At 46.3% G+C, this 17,971-nt stretch overlaps 1 protein-coding gene across 13 annotated transcripts in view; it reads left to right on the top strand.

Moving 5' to 3' along the window:
* The window catches only part of LOC140385689 (UDP-N-acetylglucosamine transporter TMEM241 homolog), a 223,339-nt gene that overhangs the window by 34,764 nt on the left and 170,604 nt on the right, over positions 1 to 17,971 (top strand). For all 13 annotated transcript variants that reach the window (XR_011933422.1, XR_011933423.1, XR_011933424.1 and 10 more), the window contains 3 exons: positions 3,506 to 3,531; positions 5,508 to 5,559; positions 11,206 to 11,254. Coding sequence is in view for 9 of the 13 variants with exons in the window: in XM_072468096.1 (XP_072324197.1) it covers positions 3,506 to 3,531; positions 5,508 to 5,559; positions 11,206 to 11,254 (127 nt within the window). In the remaining 4 variants the exon portion in view is untranslated. The remainder of the gene's footprint in view (positions 1 to 3,505; positions 3,532 to 5,507; positions 5,560 to 11,205; positions 11,255 to 17,971) is intronic.

The raw sequence follows: 17,971 nt of genomic DNA on the forward strand, positions 1-17,971 counted from the left end.
CGGTCACATTAAAACCCGTGGCAGAAATTCGCGACCGTGAACAGACATCATCCTCGAACTGAGGGACAGCCGACAATGACAGTGCTAGTCTGATCACGTTGGTGGAAATCTCGACAATGTTCTGACAAATGTGGAGGTTGGATATGTGGAAGGTGAGGAGAGAGAGCGGCGTGAAAGGAAATCATTGTGAAATGGTGAAGGTGCTACCGAAGGTCTTGTTAATGACCAGAATAAATCCAGCCCTTGTAAAACAACATTTCTTTAGCTTTGTAGCAGACAGTGAGGTTATATGAATAGATACAACATGGATAAAGCAGCTGGGCAAAGAAGATGGAGTTTTTAAAAAGTTAATTTGGGTGATGGTGTTCCCATGTGTCTGCTATTGCAGGAAATATGTTGGTTGTATGATCTTGACAGTTGTTCATGCCTGTATGCTTGTCAAATGTTTGCAGGCAGTCCACTGCCAAAGAAGTCCAGCACGTGAAAGAACGAGACAGTAGGGTGGCATGGTGGCACAGTGGTTAGCACTGCTGCCTCACGCCACCGAGGACCCTGGTTCGATCCCAGCTCCGGGTCTCTGTCCGTGTGGAGTTTGCACATTTTCCCCGTGTCTGCATAACCCAAAGATATGCAGGGCAGGTGAAATGGCCATGCTAAATTGCCCCTTAATTGGAAAATAAAATGAATTGGGTACTTTAAATTTATTTTTAAAAAGGGATGGATGTGAACTATATAAAGCTGAGTGAAGGATCAAAATTGTTGACAGTAAAATGCCATTTTCAGCAAAGCTGTTATTTACTACAAAGCCATGATGATCATTAAGAATCCCAAAAGCAATTAGCTAAAATGAGGCATTTCCTGTGAGAAAGTTTAAAATGTAAAATGTGCAGAATGATTGTGTTGGGATTTGTGGGAAAGTCCGAGCTAAGGTGGGAAGTTGAGCTATTCACTCATTCTTCATTCACAACTCCACCAATAATGAAGAAACCCATGCCAGTCTACAGCAACTAATAACACACAGGCTGACAAGTGATTAGTAACAGTTGTAGCACAAATGCCAAGCAGTAACCATTTTCAACAACGAAAGGCCAAACCACCTTTTGCTTAAACTTCAGTGGCACTACCATCTCTGAATCACCTGTCATTAATATCCTGCAACCACCATTGTCAAGGTTAATTGGACAAGCCATATCAACGCTTAAGCATGCAGGTGCAACGGACGATAAAGAAGGCTAATGTATGTTGGCCTTCATTGCGAGAGGTTTCGGGTATAGAAGCAGGGATGTGTTGCTGAAATTATACAGGGCCTTGGTGAGGCCACACCTGGATTATTGTGTGCAGTTTTGCCTCCTTCTCTGAGGAAGGATGTTCTTGCTCTCGAGGGAATGCAGCAAACGTTTGCCAGACTGATTCCAGGGATGGCAGGAATGTCATATGAGCAGAGATTGACTTGGTTGGGATTGTTCTCGCTGGAGTTCAGGAGAATGAGGAGGGATCTCATAGATACTTATAAAATTCTAACAGGACTAGACAGGGTAGATGCAGGGAAGATGTTACCAATGATGGGTGTGTCCAGAACCAGGGGTCACAGTCTGAGGATTCAGGGTAAACCATTTGGGACAGAGATGAGGAGACATTTCTTCACCCAGAGTGGTGAGCCTGTGGAATTCATTACCACAGGAAGTAGTTGATGCTAAATCATTGAATATATTCAAGAGGCGGCTGGATAGAGCATTTGGGGAGAATGGGATCAAAGGCTATGGGGAGAAAGCAGGATTAGGCTATTGAATTGGATGATCAGCCATGATCGTGATGAGTGGAGGAGCAGGCTCGAAGGGCCAAAAGGCCTCCTCCTGCTCCTATCTTCTATGTATCTATGTCAGGGCGGCACAGAGCTTGGGTACTCTGCAATGAGCAAATTGCTGCCTAATCTTCACAGTTTCTAAACAATCTGCAAGGCTCAACACAGGAGTATGATTAATATTCACCACTTACCTGGATTAGTCTAGTTGCAACAAAATTTGAGAAAATCAACACTATAGGTCAAAGAAGTAATTGATTGCCAACTCACTCACATCCCCCCCCCCCCCCCCCCCCCCCCCCCCTCACCCGGCCATAAGGCTGAGCCATGTACTGCATTCCTCACTGCAGCAACTCGCCAAGCTTAATTCAACGACACATTACAGTCCCACCAAAAATGATAGAAGAAGCAATATAATAGGAACACTTCCACTCCCTTGCAAGTTACACGTCATTTTAACTTGGAGATATACTGCCATTCTTTTGTTACTGGGTCAAATGCCTGGAGTTTCTTATCTAATATTACAATGCTCACACACAAGATTCACCAGGACAGCAGTCATCACGATCACTGCCTTTGGAGAGGCTAAAGAGGACAATAAAGAATGCTCTCCCCAACATCATCCATATGCCAATAACAGAATTGTACACTTTGTTGCCCATTTTTAAAGTGTACAGAAAATGAATGCAACATTATGGTTATAGGGCATAGTTTTGAATCTGCTCCACTTGTTTACTCAGCATTTTCTCTCACTCAAGACTTTTAGGATCAAATTAAATTGAAACCGCCTCAATTTAGTTTCCACCAGTCAACTGCACAAAATAACGCAAGAAGCCAGGATTGAATTAGCACTTGTGCCTCGCACAAATCCAAAGACTAGCCAGTAAAAGTGATGTACTGTTGTACAAGATGGCAGAGGTGACTAAGACCAGAGGGCATAGGTTAAACGGTGAGAAGTAGGTGGTTTAGACCTGAGGGGAAACTTTTTTTCACCCAGAGGATGGTGGAAAAAGGGAATGCGCAGCCTAAGAGGATAGTGGTGGCAGGTACCCTTGCAACATTTAAGAAACATCTGGACGTGCACTTAAATCACCACGGCATAGTAGGCTAAGGACCAAGTGCTGGTAGGTTGGATTAGTAGATTGGTATCTGATGGTTGGCTGAAGGACCTGTTTCTGTGCTGTATGACTCTAGGTGTTTCCCTGTGAGTGGGGTCAGAACATGTTGCAAAGCCCAGAAGAAACTTTGCTCTTCATCTTGTTGAGCTGCTTACATTGTGATGACAAATCCCAAATTTAGAGCAACATTGCCCTCTGTACTAACATTCCTTGCCCCGGTGAACCCGGGATGTCATGAAGCTATGGGGATGGATAGAATAAATCATTCTCGCAGAGGGTTATTGAAGTATGGAATACATTACTGCAAGTGGCTTTTAAAAGGGGGTGAATTATGACAGGGGATTACTTCAAGAAAACGGTTAAGCTGTTTGAAAGGAGTTAAGGAAATGTGTTTGGAATAGGCGGATTTGCTGTATGGTCAGCACCCCCTCCAGCTCGAACGGCCAGATGTTCTCTTTGTGTATTGATTTCAATGTTTCACATTTGGACGTATTCCCTCTGGAATGTTGATCGCGTGCTTCCTAAATATATAAAAAGTACTGACATTCTACAGTTTTAATTGTGATTTTTATTTCCTTTTGCACAGAAATTGTCTTTGACTAAATTCCTCAGGTAGGTTTGTTCACTAATATTTCTTATATATATATATATCTGTCAAATATCATGATTCGATTTTTTTGTTAAATGTTGAACAGTTTTGGAGAGTGGTTTAGTTTGAAACCGAGTTGAACCCAGGAAAATGCCAGAGGTGAGGGAAAACTAACTGGGCGACCTCTATGCACAAGTTCAAATTGATGACTATAGGGATTTTGGAACCTGCAATTAAAATATGGGTGCAATCGGTGCCCTTTTTAGAACAAAGAAAAGGAACAAACCCCAGGCCCTCCAAACCTGTGCTGATCATGATGCCCTGATTTAAAAAAAAACCCTTCTGCCCTTACTCAGTCCGTATCCCTCTAGTTCCTCCCTATTCATGTATCCATCCAGATGCCTCTTAAATGTTGCTTCTGTGCCTACATCCACCACATCCTCTGGCAGCGCGTTCCAGGCACCCACCATTCTCTGTGTGGAAAACGTACCCCGCACATCTCCCCTAAACTTCCCCCCCTCTCACCTTGAACCTGAGCCCACTTGAAATTGACACTTCCACCCTTGTAAAAAGCCTGACTATCCACCCTTTCTATGCCTCTCATAATTATGCAGACCTCGATCAGGTCTCCCCTCAGCAACCGTCTTTCCAGTGAAAATAATCCTAGTTTATTTAACTTCTCTTCATAGCCAACACCCTCGAGACCAGGCAACATCCTGGTGAACCTTTCTTGCACTCTCCAAAGCTTCCACATCCTTCTGATAATGTGGTGACCAAAACTGCACGCAATACTCCAAATGCAGCCTAACCAAGGTTTGATATAGCTGTCATTGTCCTATTTCTCCACACTGTGTTCAGCAGCATATTTGCTGAATTCAATTTGATCGGGCTTCCCCTTGGTCAGTGGGTGAATCCATATTGGGCGTGCTGTTGAACTACATAACCCAGAGTGCTGAGTTAGCTGACCTCCGATTCCAGTTGTGGAGGCTACAATTCATCCCAGTGCTGTTGGCATGGCTGCCAATGGACAGAGGATAAGAAAATATTCCCAGGATCTCCACTCTTGATTACAGTAATTGTTGCTGGAAAAAATTGTGTACATATGGATGGAGGAGGTAGACATAGTGGACTCCTCATTAATACAAAATACAGTCGTGTCATTGGTCATTTCCCACATTTACATGGTGTACCTGTTAATCCCACTGCTCATACGTTTGAGGAAAGGAAGAATCTGAGGCCGTTCTTTTTCCTTAATCCAAGTTGATTTTAAAGACAACAGTGTAGTGGTGCCGCAGATTCCTCTTCTCCCCCTCCCCCCCCCCCAAAAAAAACACCCAATGTTAACTGGTTTTTATATGCTTGCAATAAATCCCTCCTCTTTTCCCAATTGGTGGCAGCTGTTCTTACTTCCAAATTTAAAGCGTGCACTCTTATCACAGCATGATTCCAACACAAGCAGTACACACCAAAGCACAATATCTGGGGGGCTGCTTGGAACTGCACCATAGCAGGAGTCAGTACAGGTACTAAAGTGAATCCAGAGAAAGTTATAACAAATGGTTTTGAGATTCTGGAGTGAAAGACCATAGCAGGCGATCGATGCAAAGCAATTGAGGTCGGCAAACAAGATTTAGGCTTGTGCCAAAAATTATACTTTTGATAAAAAAGGGCATGGAATTAGCACGCAAAAAATAAAAGCATCAAATGCTGTATAAACTCAGCAGGTCAGGCATCATCTGTGGAGAGAGGAACAGTGTTAATGTTTTGAGTCCGTTGACCCTTCTACACTTAAAAAGTCAAAGCCTGCCAAGGTAACAAGATGACAGGGTTGCAGGACCAAATGGCCGATATTGTGAAAGCAACCTTTTAACTAACGTCTACCATTAAAATTATGCTGAATGCCATTGCTAAGGAATTATTAGCTCCTGATCTCAGTGGCACACGGTATAACCATAACTGGAGCTTGCTAATTTCTTCTAACTGACTCCTTTTCTTGCAGTGCGTTGATGATTTTCTTAGCTGCTGTCATTTTGCCATTGAGTGACCCTCAGGTAAGTGAGTAGCCTCTGCCTCATGCACTATTTGCCTCAGTCTTCATGCTTATCACCATTCAAATGTTCATGGGGAATAGGTTTTCTATCGTATATCATGTGCATACTGCTGTTAACATTTAAGGGTATGCTTTAAGTTGTGCTGCAATACAATAATTCTTATGAAAACAATTTGTGATATCTTTATACCTATTGGTTATCAATTAACCAAAGATGTTTGCTTAAAGGGGACTTTAAATAGTAAATTTGTAATATCGAACTCGTGTATTGCTGAAAAAAGAGACATGCAATCAAAGCTTTTTGTCTTGCACTCATCAAGATAGTGTGCAAGAAATTGCCATCGGTAACAGGGAACAACAATTTATACTGCATGAGAAGAGAGTGCTGATTAATTGCCAAGAAGACTATGATTGATGGAGATAATACCGAAGAGACTAGCATGTACCAGTTAATGGCCCAGTTTTGTTCAAAACTGGGGAATGAACGAGGGAATGACTGTTCCTTACATTTTTGTTTAGTTGCAGACATGCCTGCAAATGACAAGGCCCTGTGTGGATTCCATGTTGCTTCTAATATGTGTATAAGTGCAAGCTTGACTGACTATCTTAAATTCACCTGAGGAAGGAGCAGTGCTCCGAAAGCTAGTGATTAGAAACAAACCTGTTGGACTTCAATCTGGTGTTGTAAGACTTCGTGCAGTGCTCAACCCAGTCCAACGCCGGCATCTCCACATCATATCTTAAATTGGTTTTCAATGTAATTCTTTGCAGTCAGGATGGTTTAGCAGGTGTTGCCCAATCGAGGAATCACATCTAATGTTGGATAATACGATTTGGGTTTTTGCAAGCACAGGCTGGTTGGGATGTATGTTCCAATGTTTGGAGGATTGTATATCAAACATTTCATCCTTTCGCTGTTTGCAACAGGCAAAGAAAGTGTTGACAGCATCCAACCAGCCCGTTTGCCAACCATTCAGCGCTCTTCTCATGGGGAGATGGTAATATCACTGGGCTAGTAATCCAGAGGCCCAGGCTAAAACTCTGGCAAATCCCAGTCTGGCAGCTGGTGGAATTTGAATTCAATTAAATAAATCTGGAATATAAAGCTAGTCTTGGTAATGATGACCACCTGGGTCACGAATGCCCTTTTAGGGAAGGAAATCCAACATCCTTGCACAGTCTGGCCTGCATGTGACTCCAGACCCACACCAATGTGGGTCCTCTGCCCTCTGAAATGGGCTAGGAAACCACTCAGTTCAAGGGCAATTAGGGTTGGCAACAAATACAGGCCTTGCCAGTGCTGTCCACGTCCCATGAAAGCATTTTAAAAAGCAGTGTAAGTTGTTGTTCCCCTGTCACTGTTGATAATTTCTTGTGAGCTATTGCGAGAATGCAAGCCGAAAAGCTTTATTTTCCGCAACAAATCAAAAATAAGTCATTGTTTAGTATCAAGAGTACGGGACTGAGTAACGTGGGATAAATTGCAGTGAATTGCAGTGGGCAGCAGGATAGCATAGTGGTTAGCACAATTGCTTCACAGCTCCAGGGTCCCAGGTTCGATTCCCGGCTTGGGTCACTGTCTGTGCGGAGTCTGCACGTTATCTCCGTGTCAGCGTGGGTTTCCTCCGGGTGATCTGGTTTCCTCCCACAGTCCAAAGATGTGCGGGTTAGATGGATTGGCCACGCTGTATTGCCCTTCGTGTCCAAAAAGTGTGAAGTGGGGGTTACTGGGTTACGGGACTAGGGTAGATACGTGGGCTTCAGTAGCGTGCTCTTTGTAAGGGCCGGTGCAGACTCGATGGGCCGAATGGCCTCGTTCTGCACTGTAAATTCTATGATAATTATGCCAGTGTTCCCAAATATGTTCATTTGAGGAAAAAAAAGTCAGTCAGGATGCCTAATGTCTGTGCACTTCAGAATGATTTTCATAAAGCATTATTATTAGACGCTGACACTTCATCTAAGTTTATATTTTTCCTTATTTTCTCAATTGCTGGACTCATGCTTCAGGGATTAGAAGGGCAGCAAGATCGACAGTTCTCCCTGGAGCTTCACTAACTGCCGGTGCATTAAATTGAATTTGCTTCATTTGTGGAATTCAATACAGGGCAACACTTTCTAAACCAGGATAAATAACAACAGAAAATACTCGACATACTCAGCCGATCTGGCAGCATCTGGCAGGAGAGTTAATGAGCTGAAATTTCTTTTTGGCTGTAAAAGCGGGCAGGCTTGACAATTCCCTTTACTGATTGGCTTGCCAGTTTGCCAACATTTTGCCACCTGCCTCTGTGCCATTTTGAAACAGGCTGGGTCGGAGCGGGTGCAGGATGACAACTTACCCGGTCACAAGTAACAGGCTGCTGATTAGGCCCTTCCAAATGTAATGTTTCCAAAAAGCATTTAGTAAGGTACTGCACAAAAGGCTACGAAATAAGATGAGGCCATGATGTTGGGTGCAGCATATTAGCATGGGCAGAGGATTGCCTAACTGATAGAAGTTGGGATAAGAGGGACATTTTCAGAATGGCAACCTGTAACTAGTGGAGTGCCACAGAGATCAATGCTTGGGCCGCAATTGTTTAAAATATAAAATATATATTAATGACTTGGACGGAGCAAGTGAGTGCACTATCGCCAAGTTTGCGGATGTGACTAAGGTAGGAAGGCAAATGGTGAGGATGACCGAGTTTACAGAGGGTTTTAGACATGATAAGCAAATGGGTAAAAGCTGGCAGATGGAATATAATGTAGGAAAATGTGAAGTCATGCACTTTGATAGGAAGAATAAAGCAGCTGAATATTATTTACCTGTAGAAAGACTGCAAAAAACTGCAGCCCCGAGGGAAATGTGGGGCCTCGTGCATAAATCACGAAAAGCTTGTATGCACTTTCAGGTAGTTGGGAAGGCAAATGGAATGCTGGCCTTTAATTCAAAGGGAATGGAATATAAAAATAGGGAAGTCTTTCACCTGACTTGGACAGGGTTCCTGAGGCGACCACTTAATTGGCGACCACCTCCAAAATTGCTTCCAGGTCCCGTTGCCGGCGTCTCTGGGCTCACAGCGCTGAGACCTTGGGACGAAATGCAGCCCAATGTTTCTGTTCTGAGGAAAGATCATGGGCGCGATTCTCCGAAATGGAGACAAAGTCCCGATGCCGGAGTGAAAAACGGAGTGTTTCACTCCGGCGCCGGAGCCCGCTCCCAGCCCCCTATTCTCCCGCCCCCGGGGGGGCTAGGAGCAGCGTCGCATATTTTACACGCGCTGGGCCTTGGCGCCGCGTAAAAAGCGGCACCGCGTCAATGACGCGGCCGGCGTCGCGTAAATGACATCACCCGCGCATGCGCGGTTGCCGTCCTCTCCGAAGCCGCCCTGCAAGTAGAAGGCGGATGGATCTTGCGGGGCGGCGGAGGAAAGGAGGTCCTCTTTTAGAGAGGCCGGCCCGCTGATCGGTGGGCACCGATCGCGAGCGGCCAGGCGGGATTCTCGCAGCGCTGGCTGGGGGGGGGGGGGGAGAATCACGTGCGGGTGTCGGGCAGCGTGGCGGGACTCGCGCGGTGCCCTGGCGATTCTCCCACCTGGCATGGGGGGGGGGGGGGAGAATTCCGCCCCATCAACCACTAGAGGGAGCACCAGAAACATCACACACACACGTTCAACCAATAGATAGGTTAGATAGGAGGTGACCAATGGACATTCACGATACACAAGGAGGTGACACGACCACAGGGGGGGCATTACACCAACCCATACATAAAGGACACCACACACGTGATCAGCCCTTTTGGCCAGTGGAGACAGTCAGTGAGGAGAGGCACAGGGTTGATTCAATATTACACCCACCAAGTGGAAGACAGCAGATGGTTAGTCAGTTAGGTAGCTATAATAGGATTAGCAGTAGTGTCGAACTCAAGTTATAAAAGTGTACGTAGTGTAAATAAATGAGTTGAAGTTATTTACACGTCTCGGCCTTCCTTGATAAATGCAACTCAAGGAAGCCGCTTATGTTACAAAGGAAACATAACAAAACAGAAGGGTTAAGCATGCTCACCTCTTTGTGCTCAATTTGTTATGGAGGTAGAAATTATGCACAGATTGGCACCAAACCTTATTAACGATGATATTCCAGTAGGAGACAAGCTCCTTGAATGAACTTGACTCAGATGCCCACAGGAGCAGAGTTGAGAAAAGTTGAGCCGAGTTGGCAATGCATTAATATTCATTGCCGTGCTATCTAAATTAATTGCACTGTCAATTTGAAATGATTTCTGACCCAAGATCTCATCCTAATCTCCAGCCTCCCCCAACTTCCCCTCCCCTCAAGCCCCCAATGTGACCTCAACTGAGAACAGGAGCACCTTGTGTCAGCAATTACATTGAAGAAGCAGCATCTTATTACTTCAGACCTTGCTAAGCCCATACACTCAAAGTACTAATTACACAGCCAAAATTATTCTAATCCAACCTTGAGAATACCACTGTATATATAATTATTCGTGCATAATGTGACGTTCAAATTCCATCAGTCCATGTCTCCCTGTGCCCCAGTCCACTCCCTGTGTGAGTATGAGCTGATTCCGAGCCTCTGCTTCTTTTCCTGACGAACATCCCTGGATAGGAGTGAGAGACTTGCACCGTTTGCTTTGCCACCCCTTAACTCTGGGACGCAGACTGCCACTGTCTGGAGTTGGCTGCTTTGAAGCTTGAGACTGTTTGGTTTGAACGAGTAAGTTCCTTGCCAATGTACCCGTCTCTTTTAATTGCCTAATTATTTTGAATGGGGTTGCTATGGCAGGTCCCAGGTTAACTTGGGTCCACAGATGTTCAGGTTTTGGGTGTTTCAGCACCATGTTATTTTCTTTTTATTGGTGTTTGTGAAAACCTGATTAGGATTCGTTCTAATTGCGCAAGGTCAAGCATTGGTAACCTTACTGGGGAAATTGAGGAATGTTTAATCTCCAGGGCCTCTGATCACTGGCTCGTGGTTACAAGTATACATGATGTAATGATGTATACAGCCAGTTACTGTGCCCAGGAGGGATGAGTTAATGTTTGAAGTGTTCTCTTCCTTATTCCAGTCACTGGCTTAGCAATATCTATTGATTTTAGATTTGTTAGCTGATATGCTTGGGATATTTGAATTGAAGCCACGACAGTGTATTTTGGGTTTAAATGTTCTGGAGATCCTTGCTTGAAGAAAGTATGCACACTTATGCTCTGACCAGTATAACACATTTCTGTAGATTATTTTCCCTTTAATCACCCCCTCCTCCAAAGATTTCATTGTTCCTTGTAGAGAAAGAAATTCATTTTTTATTGGCCTGTGGTCTCTCTGATGAATCTGCACATTGAGTTTTGATGCAGTTGTGGCAAGATGCCAAATAGGACTGATTTATTAAGAAAGGGATGGGTTTGTTGGCCCGAATGGCTTTTTCTTACAAAGACAAAAAACTCAGTTTAAGCAGCATCTGTGTAGAGAGAGAGAGAGAAAGCATTAACATTTCAGTTCTGTGACCTTTCATAAGATGCTAACCTTTTTAGTTTGTTATTTTGCAGTTTGTTTCTACTGCAGTTTCTCAGAATCCCCATGTGAGGGAGCTAGTGAATTTTCACAAACAAAATAAAATGTACTTCCTCTCTTTCAGTTTGACCCAGGAGGCTATTTTTGGGCAACGATACACTTTGTGTGTGTTGGTGAGTTGAATGATTTTACCACGTCCTTGCCGTGCACCTTTACTGGAGTTGAGATCCATATTATAGTCTAGACATTCTGTATTCTTTTAGGAGAAATGTATACTTGCACTATGCTATTCTATATCTTAGTTTGAGTTCGGTATGTTTAGTTTTGCTGAATCCTACCCTTGTGAAGCCATCAATGCTATTGTCGCAGACAGTTCTACAGGTGCTTGTCCAAGTTGCTGTCAGCTGTCGAAAAGCTATTTTACCAGAGGGAGCGGGGGTGGGGGGGACACTGGAGCCAAGCACAGCCCTGCTCTCACTTAATATCCATACAGATGCTCTATCCAGCTGAAGCCACTGAATGGCTTTGAGAAGTTCTAACCTCTGTCTTGATTTTCTCCTCTCCCTTCTCTCACCAGCCCCTCCCCTTGAGATCAGGAACACTGTGCGGGCTGGCTATTGTATTGTCCCAGTTTCTGTCCTCACTGCAACCGGCTAACCCAATTTATCAGATTATGATTTTACCTGCTAATCTGCCGGCTAGCTAATTTCATTTGATTTTTGTTTCATGAAATTATTGAATGCTTTGAACTATTAACCCACCAAAAGAAAATACACCGATCAATCCACACTGAAAAGCTATTTTTACTGTGAGAGAGTGAGTGAGTGGAGCACTTTCATCTGACCCCTTGAAGAAGGAGCTAAGGGCAATAATGTTTCCGGTCAAATTATTTAACATACCCTGTTCAAAGAAAGCTGTCTTAATCGCAGTGGCTTTACACAAAAACAGTCTTGTTTTAGAACATATTGATTGGTATTACAGTAGACCATGTCATAATATACACCAGTATATCATGGTGCAGACACACACTGATGGACACACAGTGGGACCAATCAACATACACAACACCGCAGCCAATCACCAGTGAGAGCACACGCACTATAAAGACAGGGGGCATCAGAGTTCCCGCTCATTCGAGTTGCAGCTTGCTAGGAGGACAGAGCTCACAACCTGCAACACAGACATTCACCATGTGCTGGGTGCATCGACTGGTTAGGACGAGGCAGAGGTCTTTAGTTAAAGCGAGTATCGTATTAACCCACAGTCTAAGTATGTTTAAACAGTTAATGATTCAATGAAATAGTGTTGCACTATTTCAAGTGTTGGTGACCTGTATGTGATCCAGAACACCCAACACATCATGATACCAGGAGTGGTGGTATACTAGCACTTCTCAGACCTACCTGCAAGTGATCTGCCTTCCGCCAGCATTCCGTCATCCTGCAGCATGGACAACATTAGCCCGCCGCTGCCACTCCGCATCGCCGGCAACCTCGGGGCCAACTGGAAGATTTTCAAACAGCGCTTCCAGCTCTTCCTCGAAGCCACGGACAGGGAGGGCGCCTCGGACACCAGAAATATTGCTCTTCTCCTCTCCACGGCCGGGGACCATGCCATCCACATTTTTAACTCTCTCACCTTCGCAGATGATGAAGATAAGACGAAGTTCAAGACGGTCCTCCTCAAGTTTGACACTCACTGCAGCGTAGAGGTGAATGAAAGTTTCGAATGCTACCTGTTCCAGCAGCGTTTGCAGGGTAAGGATGAACCTTTCCAATCCTTTCTCACGCACTTCCGCATCCTTGCGCAATCTTGCAGCTACGGGCCCACCTCCGACTCCATGATACGCGACCAGATAATTTTCAGTGTTCAGTCGGACCCCCTACGTCAGCAGCTCCTCAAAGTAAAGCAACTCACCCTAGCGACCGCCATCGAGACCTGTGTCTTACATGAAAACGCCACGAGTCGGTATTCCCATATACAAGCGGCTGAAACGTCGCGGCAAGGTCCCCATGAGGCGGAACAGGTCCAAGTGATTGAGCACCTCCAGGGCCTCCGCCTGGATGAGGGCGGCCATTTTGCACGCTTTTCGCGGACTCCCGTGCTTGTACGCACCAAATGAGGGGACGGCGATGTTGAGGAAATTAATGCGCAGGCGTGCACCACGCACGACCGCACCGCGCATGTGCGGTGGCGCAGCGAACGTGCTGACATCACGATGTGCGGCAACTGTGGCTCCGCCCATTTAAAGCGGCAATGCCCTCCAAAATCTCAACTGTCTACTATGTGGAAGACTTGGCCACTATGCTGCCTGCTGTCGAGCAGCTCAGCCTGCCAACTCCCATCGCTTCAGCCAGCCTCGCAGGAATGTTCAGGCAATTCAACCCATGGTCACCGAGTCCGATGCGGACCTCCGACACAGCAGTGACACCGAGGACCAGAAGGCGCCTTTTCGAGTCGGTGTCGTAACGAAAAACAGGCTGTCCCCGAATCAAAGACTCCAGCTGCTGTCGGTATACAGCATTGATCCAGACGATGAGTGGTGTGCCACCCTGATGGTCAACCGGTCCCATATATGATTCCGCCTGAATACTGGTGCCTCCGCCAATCTCATGGCATGGTCTGCTTTCCAAAGCCTTCGTGTCAAACCAGCCTTCTTCCATATACTTACAAGATCCTACTCAAAAAGAACGCCACGCCTGTGGTGCATGAACCTCGCAGAGTCCCAGCACCCCTCAAGCAGCAGCTGCAGGACCTCCAAGACCAAGGAGTGATCTCAAGAGTTACGGAACCAACCGACTGGGTCAGTTCCATGGTGTGCGTAAAAAAGCCTTCCGGCGAGCTGAGAATCTGCATTGATCCCAAGGATCTGAATCGCAATATCATGCGGGAGCATTATCCAATTCCCAAGCGCGAAGAGATCACATGCGAGATGGCTTGCGCGAAGCTCTTCACCAAACTTGACGCCTCGAAAGGATTCTGGCAAATCCAGCTCGACAAATCCAGCAGGAAACTGTGAACCTTTAACACCCCCTTTGGCAGATATTGTTACAACAGGATGCCGTTTGGGATCATATCGCGTCAGAAGTATTCCACAGGATCATGGAACAAATAATGGAAGGCATTGAAGGTGTTCGCGTCTATGTCGACGACATAATCATTTGGTCCACCACCCCGCAGGAGCACGTCAGTCACCTCCAACGCGTGTTCAAACGCATACGGGAACAGGGCCTATGCCTCAACAGGGCCAAATGCTCCTTTGGTCACACGGAACTCAAGTTCCTAGGGGACCACATCTCCCAGTTGGGTGTGCGGCCGGATGCGGACAAGGTGGCTGCTATCACAGCCATGAAAAAGCCAGAGGACAGGAGGCGGTCCTCCGATTTCTGGGCATGGTCAACTTCCTAGGGAAGTTCATCCCTAACCTCGCCTCTCATACCACGGCTCTCGGGAACCTGGTCAGGAAGACAACAGACTTCCAATGGCTCCCTGCCCACGAGCGCGAATGGAGAGAACCCAAAACCAAACTCACCACGGCCCCGATCTTAGCTTTCTTTGATCCAGCAAAAGAGACCAAAATTTCGACCAATCCGGCATTGGGGCAGTGCTCCTGCAATGCGATGTGGCCTCATCATGGGCCCCCGTTGCATATGCGCCATGACCCCCACGGAACAGCGCTACGCGCAGATAGAAAAGGAGTGCCTGGGCCTGTTGACCGGTGTCGTCAAGTTTCATGATTAAGTGTACGGCCTTCCCCAATTCACCGTCGAGGCCGACCATCGCCCGCTGGTCAATATAATACAGAAAGACTTGAACGACATGACGCCTTGCCTCCAGCGTATTCTGCTCAAGTTCCAGCAATACGACTTCCAGCTGGTATATACCCCGGGCAATGACCTAATCATTGCCGACGCTCTCTCCAGGGCAGTCAACACTCCGTGTGACCAAGCTGGATTCATCTGCCAGGTTGACGCCCATGTGGCCTTCGTGGCCTCCAATCTACCTGCCACGGATGAACGCCTCGTCCAAATTCGCCGCGAGACAGCGGCTGACCCTTTGCTACAGCGTGTCATGCGCCACCTAACAGACGGGTGGCTCAAGGGCCAATGCCCGCAGTTCTACAACATCAGAGATGATCTGGCGGTAGTCGATGGTGTTCTCCTGAAACTGGACCGCATTGTCATCCTGCACAGTATGTGCCAGCTCGTCTTGGAACAGCTACACGAGGGCCATCTTGGCGTGGAGAAGTGCCGCCGACGGGCCCGAGAGGAAGTGTACTGGCCCGGCATCAATGACGACATCGCCAACACAGTGCTCAACTGCTCCACTTGTCAGCGCTTCCAGCCGGCCCAACCACGTGAGACCCTACAGCCCCATGAGTTGGCCACGTCCCCTTGGTCCAAGGTCGGCATTGACCTGTTCCACGCGCTGAGCAGGGACTATGTCCCTATTGTAGACTACTTTTCAAACTACCCGGAGGTGGTACGTTTACACAACATCACATCGTCTGCAGTCATCTGTGCCTGTAAGGACACCTTTGCTCGACACGGCATCCCACTCACTGTGATGTCGGACAATGGCCCCTGCTTCGCAAGCCAGGAATGGTCCAACTTTGCCAGGAGGTACAACTTTGTGCATGTGACACCCAGTCAACTGTACCCCAATCCAACGGCAAAGCGGAGAAGTGCATCCACATAGTCAAATGGCGCCTCTGCAAGGCTGCCGATGCTGAGTACGATTTCTACCTCGCCCTGCTGGCCTATTGCTCGGCCCCACTGTCCACTGGCCTGTCGCCAGCCCAGCTGCTCATAGATTGCACCCTGAGGACGACGGTGCCATCCATTCATGTCCCAGACCTCGACCACGTTCCGGTCCTTCAACGAATGCAATTGTCTCGTGCACAGCACAAGGCGGCTCATGACTCCCGTGCAGCTGATCTCCCTGCGCTGACTCCAGATGACAACGTCCGTATCCATCTTCCGGATGGTGGCTGGTCTGCAACCGCTGTGGTTCTTCGGCAGGTGGCTCCCTGCTCGTTCCTGGTTCGTCTACCGGATGGCTCCATTCTGCGCCGCAAACGACGTGCCCTTTGTCTTGTTCCGCGCTCGCTACATGATCCGCCACCATTGCCACGCCCTCCTGTTGACCTTGACCTGGACTATGCAGAGATTCTGGTCACTTTGCATCCTCCTCACTCTGACGCAGTCCAGCCCGCTCCTCAGCCGGCCCTACCGACCCACCCTTGAGGCGGTCAACCAGAATTCGTCGCCCACCTCGGAGACTTAATTTGTGAACTTTGTGGACTTATAGACTTTCTGATTTGTTCTGTTCTTCCGTTTAATCGTTCAAGTGGTTTGTATATAGTGTTCATCTCGTTATTCTTGTGACACACTTTTTTTCTGCACCAGGCACCTTCCCGTGTAAATAGCTTAGTTTTTATGTACATAGTCCTGTAAATATTTTGCGCACACGTAGTCAGGAACATTCACTTAACACTATTTATTGCCACGTAGGTACATTTTTTATAAAAGGGGGGGATGTCATAATATACACCAGTATATCATGGTGCAGACACACACTGATGGACACACAGTGGGACCAATCAACATACACAACACCGCAGCCAATCACCAGTGAAATGAAAATGAAAATTGCTTATTGTCACAAGTAGGCTTCAATGAAGTTACTGTGAAAAGCCCCTAGTCGCCACATTCCAGCGCCTGTTCGGGGAGGCTGGTACGGGAATTGAACCGTGCTGCTGGCCTTCTTTGGTCTGCTTTAAAAGCCAGCGATTTAGCCCAGTGTGCTAAATCAGCCAGTGAGAGCACACGCACTATAAAGACAGCGAGCATCAGAGTTCCCGCTCATTCGAGTTGCAGCCAGCTAGGAGGTCCGAGCTCACAGCCTGCAACACAGACATTCACCATGTGCTGAGTGCATCGACTGGTTAGGACAAGACAGAAGTCTTTAGTTAAAGCTAGTATCGTATTAACCCATGTTTAAACAGTTAATGATTCAATAAAATAGTGTTGCACTGTTTCAAGTGTTGGTGACCTGTATGTGATCCAGAACACCCAACACATCAGACCATAGTATTACTAAACAATATAATTAAACCTGTAATATGAGTGATGCACATTTTAAATAACCGTGGTGCATAAACAATGATATTGAAGTGCTAGATCTATTTGAATGTTTTATTTTGAAAGCGAGCATAAAATCTTACTGTTGAAACTCACACCAGCAAAATTAATCTGGGTCACTTTGCCACCTGAGTTTAGAATTAACATTGCAGTATTGTTGCATATTTGCTACAATAACTCTCTCTTCTCCCCCCCATTATCCATACTGCAGAAACTGCAACAAAAAGCATCAACTTTAAGAACAAATGACTGATGGCCTGATATGAGAGAGAGGGGGAATTTGCGTGTACGGAACATTTAAAAAAGGGGGAAGGGAGGAGAAAGGTCACAATCTAAAGTTGCATTTAAATCTTTTGTTTTGCTTTGATGCTTATTTATTCTTGGGTTGTAAGCATTGTTGGCATATTGTTCATCATGGTGATCCTGAGGAGGATGAGCGATGCCTTTTGTATCATTTGTCTTTTTGTTTTGCCTAACTGCTGAGGGAGAACTGTTTCCACTAGCGGGAGAGCCAGGGAGCAGAGGACACAGATTTAAGATCATTGGCAAAAGAGTTCAGGAGAGAAAATGAGCAATTTTTCTTTCAACGCACACTCTTTCTGAAAGGGTGGTGGAAATAATTTAATTGATAATCGCGTATTGTCACAAGTAAGCTTCAATGAAGTACTGTGAAAAGCCCCTAGTCGCCACATTCCGGCGCCTGTCCAGGAAGGCTGTTACGGGAATTGAACCCGTGCTGCTGGCCTT

The sequence above is a fragment of the Scyliorhinus torazame genome, chromosome 11 (assembly GCF_047496885.1).
Source record: "Scyliorhinus torazame isolate Kashiwa2021f chromosome 11, sScyTor2.1, whole genome shotgun sequence".
NCBI classification, from domain to species: Eukaryota; Metazoa; Chordata; class Chondrichthyes; order Carcharhiniformes; family Scyliorhinidae; genus Scyliorhinus; species Scyliorhinus torazame.